At 38.7% G+C, this 15,453-nt stretch overlaps 1 protein-coding gene across 2 annotated transcripts in view; it reads left to right on the forward strand.

The window, feature by feature from the left end:
* IARS1 (isoleucyl-tRNA synthetase 1) overlaps positions 1-15,116 on the forward strand; it is a 101,887-nt gene extending 86,771 nt beyond the window's left edge. For both annotated transcript variants that reach the window (XM_084531472.1, XM_084531473.1), the window contains exons 31-35: positions 1,450-1,561; positions 2,395-2,520; positions 7,583-7,726; positions 8,719-8,871; positions 14,491-15,116. In XM_084531472.1, coding sequence (XP_084387598.1) covers positions 1,450-1,561; positions 2,395-2,520; positions 7,583-7,726; positions 8,719-8,871; positions 14,491-14,573 — 618 coding nt within the window. In that variant the 3' untranslated portion in view covers positions 14,574-15,116. The remainder of the gene's footprint in view (positions 1-1,449; positions 1,562-2,394; positions 2,521-7,582; positions 7,727-8,718; positions 8,872-14,490) is intronic.
* The last annotated feature ends 337 nt before the right edge of the window (positions 15,117-15,453 follow it).

Consider the following 15,453-nt stretch of genomic DNA (forward strand, 5'->3'; position numbering starts at 1 on the left):
ATATCTGAAATGAAAAAGCTTTTCTGAAGAAGTCCTTTCAGGGTAGCAGTTTGGCCCTTTGTGGAGAGTTAAAATAGCTGCAGCGATGTGCAGTGGATTTGCAGGTCAGCGCATCAAACCCAACCGTGCTTGGTGGGTTTTCTTGGTCATACCTGCGCACACATTTTGTACTAGCACTTTCAGGCATAAAGGCTTTTCATCGAAACTGAATTATGCGTTGACTGTCTTCTGTTGATGGGGGTGGGTAAGCAGCACTGAAGTGGAAAATGTTTTACAAGGACCATTGTGCGCTTTCAGGTACAAAAGCAGGTGCAAGGTGAAAAACCCAAGTGTGTAATGCTGCACGTGGGTTCCTAAGTTAAGCAGTTCTGACAGGGTCACTGCAGTAAACCTCTGGAAGTTATTAAAAAGACGATTGGAAATCCGTGTGATGCTGAATATGTGTAAAGACTGGGACAAAAATGAAAAGCAGTCTATTTGTTCTGGAAGTATTTTGATTACATTCAGGGTTAGTGTTTCTGTGAAAGTATCCTGGATCAATGTTATATAAAGAACATTAATTATGAATCCTTCTCAGAGGCTTGTTCTGAAAGACAGCTGGAAACTTCAGCTGTTTTTTCAGAAAATATTGGGAGGGAAAAGCAGCTCCATGTGTAATGAATGTTTAGTTGCTGGTGAAAGTAGGTAAGCACAAAACAAGATGTGCTGCTCCATCAGTCTTTCTCTAGGTTGCAGTAGGAGCTCAGCGCTGAGCAGCATTTCCATGTTTGTGCTCTATATTTATTTAAGAAAAAGGTTTTAAATAGCAACATACTACCAGTTGTTTCTGTACGTGATTTCTGAATGACACCTGTTTCATTATGGATTTAAACTTAGGTGATCACTTAGAGTGCTGTTCTCATGAAAATTGGTATAAGTTCAGGAGGAATATCAACCTGTATTTAGCTCAGGAAGAGAATTGGGCTTGAGAAAACATGGTCTTAACAAAGCTATGGTTTAAGGCCTGTAAAAAAATACATTTGTTTCTGCAGTAGACTTAATATGAGGACAACTTGTAGCCCTGGCTGTTGTCTGTATCCAGTGCAGGCAGATGAAGTTTTCAGAAGACAACTTGAGAGCAGCATCCTGTGTTCAGATACTCTGAATTACCTCTGGAAGAGTCTTCATCATTTAAGTATATTCATTTTGGGGTTAGATTTTGAGAGACTGCAGTCACACTGAGGCACTTTATTCTGTTCTTTTCACATGTTAAATGCTGATTCATCTTTAAGTTAAAGATCAATTCATATTTGGAGCACTGTTTCTGAAGGAAGAAGTGGCAAAATCTGCTGTTTTAATAAAATGAGTGATGTTTAGTATAAAAAAGACAAAAATATTCATGAAGTTTGAAGAAAAAATCAGCAAAACAATATGTAAGCAATATATGTATTTATTTTTTTATTTTTTTAGCTGAAGGGATCAGAGCTAGAAATTACACTTGTCAGAGGTGGTGTGTGCCAGCGTGTTGGTCCAGCCTGTGCCTACGTCAACCTCAAAGTCTGTGCTAATGGGACAGAGCAAGGTAGGAATGTACCCGTTTTGATTTGTCTGTGGTGGTGTGTTAAAAGACTGTTCAGAAAACGGAGTGAGGAATGTTGATGCCAAGAAGATGCTCTCTTTCAAAGCAGCTTTCAATAGCTCTCCAAAATGAGTTTATTAAAAGTAAAAAATAGTCATATTTTTTTGTGTGCGTATACAAACTTGTGTGCGTATATTCACCCAGGCTCAGAGTATGTCCCTTGAGAATTTTAAATTCTTTATGTAGTAATATGTAGGAGATGCCTTTCTGTGGACCAGATACTATTTCTGGAAAAAAAAAGAAAAAGATAGAACTGAAAAGAATACTTAAACTAGAGAATAAACTGTTTTGGATAGTCAAAAGTACATTACATAAGTCAGTATAGTGATATTATTAAAAGTATTACCAGGCTGAGTTTTATATTAAAATGAGAACAAACTAAATGTACTCTGGATCTTTTTCTTAAATTTGTTTAAAATTTTTTGTCAGTGCAATTATGCTTTGTATCATGTTTGTATTAATGAAGATAACTAACCTGGTGAACATCTTGGCGTACAGTCTGCCACTTCTTAATCAATGTAATACTGGATTATAATTCAGCAACAGTAACTTTGTTAATAAAAACAAATATAACTAAATCTGCAATACATTCGAGTCAGTTTTCCTGTTTTCTTCTCTCTTTCCCTCTTTCTACAAAAAGTTCTGGAAGTATGTAGTGTTGTCAGTTTTAAATTAGCTTAGTAATTTGCTGGAAGTCATTAGAAAACCTCATTAGAAAATCATTGAAATTCATGTTTCTTGCAAACTGTATCTTAATTTCATAATTTCTGTTTTAGATGGTGTGTTGCTGCTGGAAAATCCAAAAGGAGATAATACCTTGAACTTCACTGGGCTTGTAGATGCTGTCTCCTGCATTTTTGGTCTTAAAAATTCAAAACTGACAGTTTTTAATGGAAAAACAGGTAAATGGAGTATGACAAGGAAAATTGAGTCTTCCTAGCAGCAGCCAGGAATTACTTACTGTACAATTTATACATATGTATATACACACACACAAAATTGACAGGAAAATGCACAAGGAAATATTCTGCTTTATAATACTTAACTTATGAGACTTTGTTTATAGTCACGTTAGAATGTTTCCAAAATCTGCTGTTAAAATGATGCTCATCTCTTCTGTTAACCTATTTCCATAGCAGCTTTCATCAGGACAAACTCTGATTTATTTCAGAAAATGTCTCTATCAGGTCCAGGCTATGCTATATGTTGATGGCAAGCTGTCATCAGCTTTTGCATGATTTCATTTTTTTCCCCAATGCCTCAGTGGGCAGGGTGAGAACTTAAACTGAATGCAAAGTGTACCTATGTATAGAGAAAAAAATCATTCTATTTTTCACCCTAGAGAAAGCTGAGGATCTCTGCATTTTTTTTCTTTTTAGGAAAATCTATTGAATATTTTTGCAGCTTGAACTTTACCTCTGTTAAGGCATGAGAACAAAAAGCACTTTCTATGGATTATATATAGAGTTGCAGGTTATATCATAGTTCAGTTCATTACAAAGATAAAATAACTGAGACAGAGAAACATTATGAAAGATGTTGCAATTAGTGACTCTGAGATCCTACCAGCAAGCTGGCGCTCTCTTCTCTGAGATGAAGATGCTGTTTTATTATTACATTACATGTAATATTCCAGTACATCAGCAAAAGTGACATCTTAAAAATCAGCACACCGAGAACAAAATAATATTAACCAAATGTTTTAGTGAATGGATACAGAATGCAGAGTACTTGAAGTGTCTGTGCTGTGATACAACTTCAGATAGGTTTTGACAGTAGCAGTAAATCCTTTTTATGTTCTTAGGGTTATTTACAGGCACATCTTGGAGTTGAAACTTCATTTGTTTCCACACCATTAACAACATAAAGTCTGAGATGAGTGACAAAGAAATGATAAAATACCACAAAAATTGAAGTTTGACAGCTGTAGAAACCTTTGCTAGCGTGTTTTCACAGAGGTACTACTGAAGCAACATGTAAGAGGAGATATTTTAATTGGCTTTTGCAAAAGGCTGTTTTGGGTTGCACACAGGACTGCTGTGGATCACCAGTTTGTGTGCCAATGATACCAGTAGGGGAGTAGACTTACCTGAGTCTATAATGTCAGTAAGAACAGCTCTAGTTTTGTGACTTGTAATTTCCTGAATGCATGTTGGCAAGAATGTTTTGGGCCTTTTCATATCTTAACTTTCTCTGATGTAATCCACTTAGCTTAATGTAAAAGCTCTTTCCAAGTTGTGCTCACTTGAACTGCATAGTTTCTCATATGAAATGATCATTCTTGGCTTTCAGTTATGGATGATATACAGGAACCTTTGAGTCCCTCAGCATCTTTACCGAGTTTATATTTTAAAGGAGGAAATGGTATTCCTTTAAATCATTTTCTGAACAACAGTGATACACTTCATAGCAGTACATCCCTACAGGGATGGATGTGTACAAGTATGGTTCATGAACCATCGTGGATATTAAGACATGACCTGCAAAGGCCAAGAAGAGTTGGGAAATTTTCATCTTATTGAGATGATAAGCTGTTTGGATCCTTATTTAGTTTACCCCTCTTTCAAATGCTTTTTTCTGCTGTAGTGGTGAAGGCTTCATTTCTTCCCTTTCCGTGCCACTTTTTTTGTTTGCATTTGAGCTTTCCAGCTGGGCATGCTGATTTTGATCTTTTACTCTTTGTAAGTGGTCAAGGCAAAGAGGGTGTTTTCCCTGCTGACTTGTTAATGACATGGAAATTCCCTTGGAAAGATTAGATTATCAAATTTACTTTGGCAGAGAATTTGGACAAGTATTGATGAGCAGAAGATGATGCTCCCAGTGGAGCCAGGGCTGAATGCAAGCATGTAAAAAGAAAATAGCTCTTAGGGATGTTAGAGAACAGAGCTGCAACTCTTGGTGTCTGGTTCAATTCAGATGCAATCCTTTGGCTTTATCCACCCAGCCTTTGCTTGGGTGATGTTAGGTGAGGCCTCGCCACAGGCCCGGGAGCTCCTTAGGTAAGGCAAGGAGCTGGTATCAGCCACTCTGAGAGGAGTTGCAAAGGAAAGGTCATGCACTCAGGACGAATTGTTGCTGAATTGGTCCCACATGTGTTAATAAAATTGTGACCCAGTAAAACCATATTTCTGGCTGCTTGTTTTCCTTCCTGTGGTTTCTAGGCCCCTCCACTTTACTTGCAGTAGTTTATTATCTTGTTTTCTAATTGTAATGAAGATTTACTTAAGGTTGCATAATGATATAAAATCAGGCTGTTCTTGTATTAAGGCAGGCTAAAATATGTCAAGGCCCTCTTTCTCAGTAGAACATTGAAATAATGGGATAAACATTTCCTCCCCAGCAGTGAATTGATGTATTTTGAGTAACTGCACAAACACTGAGCAAGGTTCTGGGATTTCTAATGGTCTTCAGAAACAAGAACAGAATTTCTCATTTTAGTTTTTTCTTAATTTTTTTTTTTTCTGTTTAAGTTATTTAAAGGAAAGAGGGTGGGCTCAAATTGGATCATAAGAATAGTTGTCTGTGAGTTTCTTTTTGCTCTAGATAGCTGAAAACTTTACACACTTCTTACTGTGCACAGCTTCTGAGTTGCACTCAGCTTTCAAGGAAGTAGCCCATATTGAAAAAGACCTTTTTAAAACAAATCTATTTTTCTTAGACTATATGAGTCCATAAATCATTTAGGATTTAAAAGAAGGCAGGGAGGGGAGAAGGAAGAGGGTGGAACTGAGAGTTTCCCTAGAAAATCTTTTAGTCCATGTCTTATTCTGTCTTTATGATTTTCAGATGGCTAACTATTTTTTGTTTCTTATCATTGTTTTTGAACAGGAGTTCAATAAGATTTTTTTTTATTATTATTTTGAATTTTTAAAAGGCCATGAAGGCTCTAAGGTACCTTAGCAGAGAGCATTACCACTTAAATCTCAGCTGCAGGGAGAACTGCCTTTAAAAGTAATTTTAATATTGATGAGCACTTTTCAACATCTGCTTCCTTTCAAGAGTATCATAATATATGAAGAAATGACCCACTTGTCTCATTTATTAGTTATTCGAGTCATGTGAACTGAGTGTATTGATAGCACTGTCCATGGGATCTTCCTTGTGAAAATGGCAGTGGTCCTGTAATGCAAAGTGCTCGATGTGTTAAATGTGCAAATTGCACTGACTGCTGTTTGTGCCCTGTTGATGTGCATCGACCTGCACAGATCGTGGCCCCTGTGTAACGGCGCTGAGCTGTGAGTTACTTGGGCTGGGGGTCTTGCTCCATGAAGCTCCTTGCTCCCTGGTGTGGTCTCACAGCTATTGCCTGGTAATGGCAAGTAAATGGCAAGCAGTGCCACTTCAGAGTTATGCTAGGAAGAAACTGCTGACTCCTTTTTCTTGTTACTTACCCTTCACTTGTTAGTTGTTTTCTCTTGCTTTCTTTTAAATAAAACCATTTTGGTTTTACTTACAAGCAAAGCTCCTCCTGGGCCTGCTCTTCAGACAAACCAGGAAAGTGTTCAGTTAGCTGGCAGATGACCACTATCTTACAATACATCCATTACCTCATTCATGAAAATTCAATTTTAGATGCAGCAATGAAGTTTTTACTTTTTCTTTAAAGCTTTTTATATATATATATTTTAAAAAGATGATTTTTAAAGGCTAGGGATTTTGTGCCATTAAAACAGAATGCTGAGATTTCTTCGTAATATATTTCTTAACGTGTAGACGCTGCAAAACCTGAGATTTCTTAAGTCAAAATTCTTTCTTAGATGCAGTCTAAGGGTGGAAATGGTAAATACTCTTTTTTTCCTTCTCTAGGGCAGTCTCATAAACCTTCCACATTGCATTGCGCTTTGTTCTCTGGCAGCTGGCATAATTTTGAGAGCATATAGCCTGTGAGAATGCTTCACCTCTTTTTTTTGCTTTTAAACTTACAAACTTCCTTTTTTTTTCCTTAAAAAAAAAAAAGAAAAAGGCAATTTCTCCATCTTTCAAAATCATTTAGAGGAACTGATGGAAAAAAAGCTTTGTAAACCGTAGGCTCTGTGACATGCAAACAGTACTGATAGGGAAAGAAAACCTGTTGGAGGAGATGACACGTGCCTGCTCTGTATACAGTGTGCAATTTTTGCAAGATAGTAAATTCGTTAATTCTTCCTAGATTTGGTCTTTGGAGTTCTTCTGTAGCTGCAATAAAGAGGGATGTTCTTTCTCTTCAGTGTTGTGCCTCGCAGCAGGGTGGTGGTGGTTTATCTCTCTGGTAGGCAGGCAGCTAGCTGCTCCGGTAGGTAGTGCGTACAATGAAGGCTCACGTACCTCATTTGTTTCTCATCTGAGTGCTTCCAAGGTGCCGGTATTGCATCTCAAATCCTTCTAAGAAAAAAATGAGATGCAAGTCCTGTTTTGTGTCTGATGTCCACCAATTTCTAAATATGCATGACTGGAGTTATCTGTTGAATCATCAGCTGTTGTTGACATTAAATGCAAATATCAATGCAAAGGATGTTATTTGGGATCTAACCAGCTACTACTGGTTGTACACTTACTGTTACCTGAAGTTTAATGTGGGAAGTGTCTCAGCATTGCGTGGTAACACAAATCCAGCCCTGCTTCAGCTACTGAAGTCAGGGTAGAGGCAAAGATCATAGGTTTTAATGTAATGAGAAAGAAACGGCTTAAGTGAGCAACTTCTTGCTTAAGTTATTTATAAGTAATCATGTATGTATTTATGTGTATAAGAAGTGAGATGTAGGAACCGATTTCCATAGCAGATTAGGTTCTCTGCAATATTAAGAAATACTTCCCCTCCCCCCGCATAAATTCCACTTGTCAAACTGGAGAAATACCCTTTCTTGAGCAAGCAATTGCAAATGCTTCCACAGCAGAATCAGTTAGCAGGACTCTGTCAGCTAACTGAGCAGGAGCTGGACCTTGGCTTCCCTGTAATGGCCTGACTGGTCTCATTTTCTTTTTCAGAACTGATAAATAAAACTGACTTGCTTACTCTCAGTGGAAAGACTCTACATGTGACAACAGGGTCAGCACCTGCTCTGACCAACTCTCCTGATGCTCTTCTCTGCCAGTATATCAACTTGCAGTTAGTAAATGCAAAACCACAAGGTATGTTGGATACTGATTTCTCCTTGCTTACAGGCTGAGTTTTTTCTGATCTGTTTCAGACACTATCTCTTGATGATGAAGATACGTATGTCTGTTTCAATTTGCAGATGGTGATTTCATTTATTTTTCTTCTAGTGTGTACTTTATAATAAACACAGTGATTGTTTAGTTTTTCTTTGCCTTTTCATAAAAGTGAAGAGCTAGTTTGAGATAACAAATGGCATTTAAACATGATCCCTTCAGCATTGTTTCCCTGTTTCTGACAGTTTGCTCACCTGTGCAGCTTATTTTAAAATGTTGAATCTAAAACTGACCAGTAAAGAATAGGAAGATGAAAGATAAGCCTGCTCTTTACCAAGGCATTGTAAACAGTCTGTAAAACATTTCTTAGTGCTATTTAAAAGGCAAAGGAATTGTATTATTAGTCTGGTCTGGAGTATAGATAAGTGCATTTAATTGTTTTCCAGCTGCTAATCTGCTAGGCTGCTTCTGCTTTGAAACCTTTGATGGGAAAAGTTGTGTTCTTGGTAACTTGCTCTTCATCTCAGCTCTGCTCTGAGTCCTTTCTGGACTGCCTGTCCATGTGGATTCCTATAGACATTACTGAGAACCTACCTGGGGCAAAAAATGTGTTTTTAATTGGGGTTTTGATCATGAGAATCTGTTCTGGGAGTTTCCGTAGTTGTTAGTGGTTTCTGTGTCCTGCTGAAATACTTCATGTTTTCCAGTTTCCAGGTCCTCCGTTTGACAATGGTAAAGAATTCTACAAGATTTTCTTTTGTTTGTCAAGCTGTTAATCACTTACACTTATGAGTTTATAGTTTATAAACATATTTAGTGGTTATTTGTAGGTAAGCTGGAACGGCTAATTCTGAAGCACTATAAAGAAATGGTGGTGAACTGTAAGAACAAATCCTAAATTTTGATTTACCGAGGTAGATAAAGCAGTATCATTCTTCATCAGTAGTTATGTAACTCTTTATCTTGTTTAGAATGTCAGAAAGGAACAATGGGAACTCTTCTAATGGAAAACCCCGTTGGTCAGAACGGATTAACATACCAAGGTCTTCTACATGAAACAGCAAAAGTTTTTGGGCTCAGAAGCAGAAGGCTAAAATTGTTCCTGGATGAAGCACAAACTCAGGGTAAGCACAAACGTTTCACTTGCTTGTTCAAGGATACTTGGAAGTTTTTTGTTGAGGAGCAGCCAATATAACCCTGTAACTGAGGCCCAGTTTAATTACTAAATGCATTCTGTTTACACATTGGCTTCTAATTTTGCCAAGTAATTCAATAATCTATTCAAAAAAATTCTTTGAGCACGTAAATATATTAGCAAGTTCGAAGTTTTAATGTATTTACCTTATGAAATGTCCAACACCAAGTTTTTTTTGCAAGTTTCTTCCTTTTGAAATAGAAAAGTCAGTCAGAAATGGAACTGGTGGTTACATGCTGCTGTGACTCAGAGTGAATCTCTTTTCTAGAAGTGAGTGAATCTGAAGTGTGAATATTTTAAGAACCTTTTAAATTCTTCCTGTAATACTCAAGTTGCAGATTTTTTCTTCCTTCTGCAGAAAAGGTCAGGAGAGTATATCAGATCTATTTCAGAGTAGTTTGAGTAGGTCAGACTTGGTTGACTATGGCAGCAACATTTTATTTGGAGTACTTGGGAAGTAGAAAGCTTTAATGACAATCACATACCTCAAGTGCTAAAGAATCTTTGAAAAACACAGAGGGGGAGACTTAGAAATTTCTAATGCATGACCTGTAGTGCTAAAAAGGTGGACATGAGAAGGATATGCAACTATATTTGACAGGAAGAATGGATTGGAAACTACATAGTAAAAGCAAATAAACAGAACCAGGTATTTCTCATATACTCAGGAAAATGCAACTTTGAATGAAATTGTGCAAAGGATTCTGTCTCCCTTTTTATCTTACTGGCATGATTTACAAGCTGCTTGGAGGGTGTGGTGGTTTTATTCAGCAGAGCAGCTATTTCCACTGCAACTGCTCTCTCGCTCTCCCTCCTCAAAGGGGAAGGGGGAGAAAATATGATGAAAAGTCCTCGAGGGTTGAGATAAGGACAGGGAGATCACTCAATTACCATGGGTAAAACAGATCCAGCATAGGGAGATTAATGTAATTTATTACCTATTACTAACAAGGTAGAGCAGTGAGAAACTCAAACTAAAAACACCTTCTGCCCTTCCACCTGCTTCTACGTCCTCCCCCTGAGTGGCACAGAGGAGCAGGGAATAGGGGCTGCAGTCAGTCCCTAAGGCTTTGTCTGTGTGCACTATTTCCCTCTCTGCCCCTGCTCCCCATGGGGTCCCTCCCAAGGATGCCGTCCTTTCCGAACTGAGCCTGCGGGGGCTGCCCACAGGCAGCAGCTCTTCAAGCACTGCTCCCACACGGCTCTGTCCCATGGGGTCCATCCCCCAGGAGCAAACTGCTCCAGCACGGGTCCCCCATGGGCGGCAGCTTCCCCCAGACCCCCTGCTCCTGCGTGGGCTCCTCTCCACAGGCTGCAGCTCCGGCCCGGGGCCTGCTCCTGTGGGGGCTCTCCATGGGCCGCAGCCTCCTCCAGGCCACATCCACCTGCTCCACCGGGGGCTCCTCCACCCATGGGGGGGCTGCAGCGTGGAGATCTGCTCCATTTGGGACCCATGGGCTGCAGGGGGACAGCCTGCTCCACCAGGGGAACTGCTGCTGCCTGCCTGGAGCACCTCCTGCCCTCCTGCTGCACTCACCTGGGGGGCTGCGGGGCTGCTTCTCACTCCTTGCTCTCCCAGCTGCCGTTATGCAGCAGGTTTATTTTCCTTTTCTTAAATCTGCTCTCACAGAGGCACAAATGACCTTGCTTGCTGGCTCGGCTCTGGCCGGTGGCAGGTCCCTTTGGAGCCAGCTGAAACTGGCTCTTGTCTGCCATGGGGCAGCTGCTGGATTCGTCTCACAGAGGCCACCCCTGCTACCAAAACCTTGCCATGGAAACCCAGTATGGAGGGATACATCACACGCAACCTAATGACATCAGGGTACCTGCCCAGAAGTTAACCATCCTGTTTAAACTAGTTTTCAAATCTTTAGGATGGGTTGAGCTTCTTCCTGAGGTACCAGTCAGCTGCTGTAGGAGTGTAGCTGCCTTAAAACTAGGGTTTATCCTCAGATGGGTGGCAGAGATTAAAATTAGCATTAGTAGGGTATATTTTGTTGTTTTTATTGGAGGGTTGTTTTATTTCTTTTATTTCATGTGACGTGAACTCTGCTTATTCAAAAGCCATTTTGTAAGTAAAGTGAATCTCAAACGTTGATGACACTTTCTAGTGATAGTTTGAACTAACGCTCAGAAGAACGTGCTGAATGAGGTTAACGAACAGAAGCGTAGAGCAGTGTTCAGAAACAGCACAAGGTGTAAGAGCTAAGTATGTCAACCACACTTCGGTTGCATAAACAAAAAAGGTATTTATTTGTACAACTTTGCTGACTAGGAATGTAGCCATTCAGGAGTTATTGATGGTATACTTACTGCTTGATTTTTAGTTTCTATCACTGTTAGAGGGCAAACAGGTTCACGGCAGCGTATGGTTTAGTTAAGCTGCTGAAATAACTGTTGTATAAAAGTTTCTAGCCTTTAAAGTGTGCAGTAACTGACAAAACAGAACAATATATAGCCATTAAGTATCAGTTGAAGTAAGGATTTTTAAAATGCCTTTACCTAAAAGGGAAATCAACAGAATCACTGTAGCATATTTGTAGTATGAATTCTCCAGAACTATTTAAGCTTTAAATAGTGTAAAACTGATAATTCATGACGATCTGAAATATTGTTTTTTTAAGTCTTCAAAGGCCAAAATACCTCGTTTGGTCATATTGAGGCTCAGAAGATAGAGGACTTGGTCCTGGAGATTTATTTTTGTAGCTAACACATGCTTATGCAATAGAGTTATGTTTCTGTTATCTTAGATTTACCTCACCATGAAGCTGTTTTTCATAGTTTTCTTTATGGTATAAATACTGAAGTGGCCATACTTCATCTTCACATCTTTTTAATTGATAAATGCTGCATACAGAATAAACCATATTTTGATGCCTCTGGCAGATATTAGTTCAATTAATGACTGTGTGTAGTTGCTGTTTTGTAATCCCTTGTTTAGCATTTTATCAATATATTCCAGGATCTTAGTTTCAAAACAAAAATTTGAGTCTTTTTTTGATGGCTTACTCTAAAAATAAAAGCTGGTAATAATAATAATAAAAGTTTCTATTAACCATTTGTAACATTCAGTGATAACGAGCAATGAATAGAAAGGCTGATGTCTTCTTAAAAGGGAAAAAATAATAACCACATGACAGAAAATGAGTTACTGTTTTTAAAATATTACCTTTATAAATTTTGTCAGCCACAGGAAGCTGGGCATCTGGTCTCTATTGCCCGAAAGCTTGCCAACTTTTCAGAAACAAATCTGTTCCACCTTCCTTTTGGAAGACTGGAAGGACATTTATTTAAATTAGAAATTGGAATAGTTCAGCTGGAAGGGAACTACACAGATCAAGGGCAACCAAATGTTAAAGTGGTGAGCATTGCTTGTTCCTAAGACTGAAACACGAGTCACAGGTAGCTGGTTAGGAGATATTTGGGGCCTGGGCAATACTTTTGGCATGCCAACTGCAGAGCCTTCCTTCAGAGGGACTACCACAAAAGAGCATGTCATCACGTTTTGTTGCTGAGTCAAATTTCCAATTTCTAATAGTAATTTTTCTCTTAAATACTGTTGAAAGAAGTAGCTTCATGTAATGTCTCAGTGTGCAGGGATTGGAGATTTTGGGAGATTTGTTGTTTTTCTTTTTTTTTTTTTTTTTTTTTTTACCATGCGACTTGGCAATTGTGGAGTAAAATAAATGAATAAATGAACCAAAAAAAAACAACAAAACACACATAGCTTTGAGACCAAGTTCATAGTTTGTCTGCTTCTGCAAACCAGAGTAACTTCTTTACAGACTGCTGTAATATTTTCATGGAAAGGAGAGGAAGGTTAATGAGGGAATAAAGCCCTAATTGCTGAATTGGATTATACCTCTTAGCTCTGTGGATGGGTATTCAGCTGCTTGAAGCAGAGCACTGCACTGGAGGAGAACTCCTTAAAAATGGAACCATCAGGATCCATAAGGACTTTTCAATTATTTAATTGATGGCATTTGAAGTTTGATGCAGACTGTATCTACTCAGTCTAAATATGAAACACTTTTCAAGGAAAGATGGGTGCCTTAATGTTAGAAGGAAAGTACGTATTGGTATTCGTACACAGGAACAAAACTTGTTGCTGCCTTTTCTAGAAGCAGTTTCCACTTGGACATCATGTTACTGCAAATTAAACTGCTTTTACCTTATCTCCATGGCTGTGCTTCACAGACTTGCCTCCCCCCACCACATGCGCTGTGCCTTGGTCTTTGTCAGCTGGACGCGAGCCCGAGTTAGAGCAGGATGAATATCAGACATCAGTACGGTGATACAGTGCAGTACACTAGAAAATTGTTTCCACAGAAAAAATACCCAAATATCTGAATGTTATTAATCTGTCACTTGTGCTAACACCAGTGCCAAAATTTAAAATTATCTTTTATTTGCTTATGTTGTCTGTAGGGACTCTAGTGTGCAGTTCCACAGTAACCCCCAAATTTCTTTTGCTTTGGTTTCAGTGTATGTATTTGTAGTTACCACTTTGAAGTTTCTTACCACTTTGAAGTTTCTTAGTAAAGAGACCTCTGGTATATATATTATTCAGATTGTTTTGAATACTGGGAGGTACAGCTCTGGAACAAAAGTATTCTGCTCTGTTATTGGTATAGTTTGCTACAGCTGGTGGGTGTTGGGAAATACTGAGCTAGCAAGCATCTTGCTTTTTGGAAAAAATGCTCTCTGTACAGTGGTAAGAATAGTAATAGAGGTTTCCAGTTCTCCCCTTCTTTGTAATTGTAAGGCATTGTTTCTTTAGCTGTGAGGCAGGATTACTGGGTGCATGTTTCATAAGTAATTATAAACTGTGGATCAGCCTGTTAGAAATACGCTACATCCATAAAAGGGCCGTTGGTGAGTCTTTATCCTATTATTGTTCCAAGGTATATGCAGAGAGCTATGAAAAGACTTAAATCAATCTGGTGCAGTATAAATTTCTTTAGGCATATTTTACAAGATAGCATCTGCTAAAAACTAATGTTGCTACTACAGTCTTTGCTTTACGTATTCAACTCAAGTTGTATGCATCGTCTTGTACTCCTTCACAAGCATCTTGTTCCAACTGCTGTAAGTGATGGGATACAAGAGGAGGTAGATCTCTGCTCTGTCCTATTCTTACATAAGGTTTATAAGGGACTATGGTTTTCAGTGCATTGTGCTGTGTTGTTGACTACACATTATTGCATTATAAAGCAATTTTCTGACTAGATGTTGTTCTCTGTGGATAGGAAGCTGGGAGCTGTGGGCTGACATACGCTTTCAAAAAAAAAAAGTCTACTTTGTAACCTAGAACAGTGCCTTGAACTCGTGCACCGGTGAGCCTAACATGTGGCTTGTGGCAGTTCTTTGATGCACTGTGCTTTAACAGGAGGGAATTTGAACTGAGCAGTTTCTGTCCAAGTCTCATTTCAATTGAATGAATAGAACTGTCGAGTAAAGAAAAAATGCATTAAAATGCATTGATGGTTTCACTTGTTGGAAAGAACACTAACTGTCTCCCTCCCCCCCTTTTTTTTTTTTGGTTTAGAGATCACAAAGGACGTCTCCATGAAGAACCTGAATATGAAGACTGTATATGTTCGTGTTATACCCACCACAGCTGAATGTTGAGGATTCCATTTTTATGAATAAGACCATGTAGACTTTTTTCCACAAAAATGAATTTAAATTGGATTAGTATGCTTTTCGATTAACATCCAAGTTGTGTATGGTACTTCTAACATCTCAGATTGTACACAGGATGTTTTCTACCAGTGCATGTCTAATATGCTGCTCTTTGGTTTCAAATACAATGTATTTTCATTATGTTACCTTACAATACTGTAAAAGCTGTTCAAAAAAAATGTCCAAACTCCTTAACCCTAGATATCTATGCAGTAATTTGCCTGAAAGAAATGGGACTAGTACCTCAGTGATGCTGTTCTCTGCCTGTCCTTTATGCAGGGGGCATCTTTGATTTTCTAAACCATGGGTTACCTACAAGGCTCTACGATATGTACACCATATTACAGTAGCTTTGAAACTTACTTAACTTGAATGGTTACCCAAATGTGTTCCTTCATACTAGCTGGATTTTCATGAAGTGTGTGGTTGTTGATTTAAAATGCTCCTTACCTTCAATTGTTGGAAAAATAAATTTGCTTCATCTCCAAACTCGCTTCCCTGAGTTCAGAGTACTTTACTTCCCTACAATTCCCTACTTCCTACAGCACAGCGTTCCGTACGGATCAGGTGAAACCTCAAGAAACTTGAAACCTGAAAATGTCCATACCGAGTGCTAATGACTGGGTTGTGATACCATTGGGCTATGGTGGTTTTATTTATTTTGGGGTGGTGGTGGTGTGTGCATTTGCTTCAGTTTCAGATTTAAAAGCAGGTTTTAGAAGAAATTAGTGTTGAGTTTTCAGTTTTTATAAAGCTCAGTCCTATTTTGCCAGATGTTTTAGTGTTAACCTCTATGTCTATCAGTGAGCGAAACAACAGGCAACCC

Source organism: Aythya ferina, assembly GCF_964211825.1.
Source record: "Aythya ferina genome assembly, chromosome: 10".
NCBI classification, from domain to species: domain Eukaryota; kingdom Metazoa; phylum Chordata; class Aves; order Anseriformes; family Anatidae; genus Aythya; species Aythya ferina.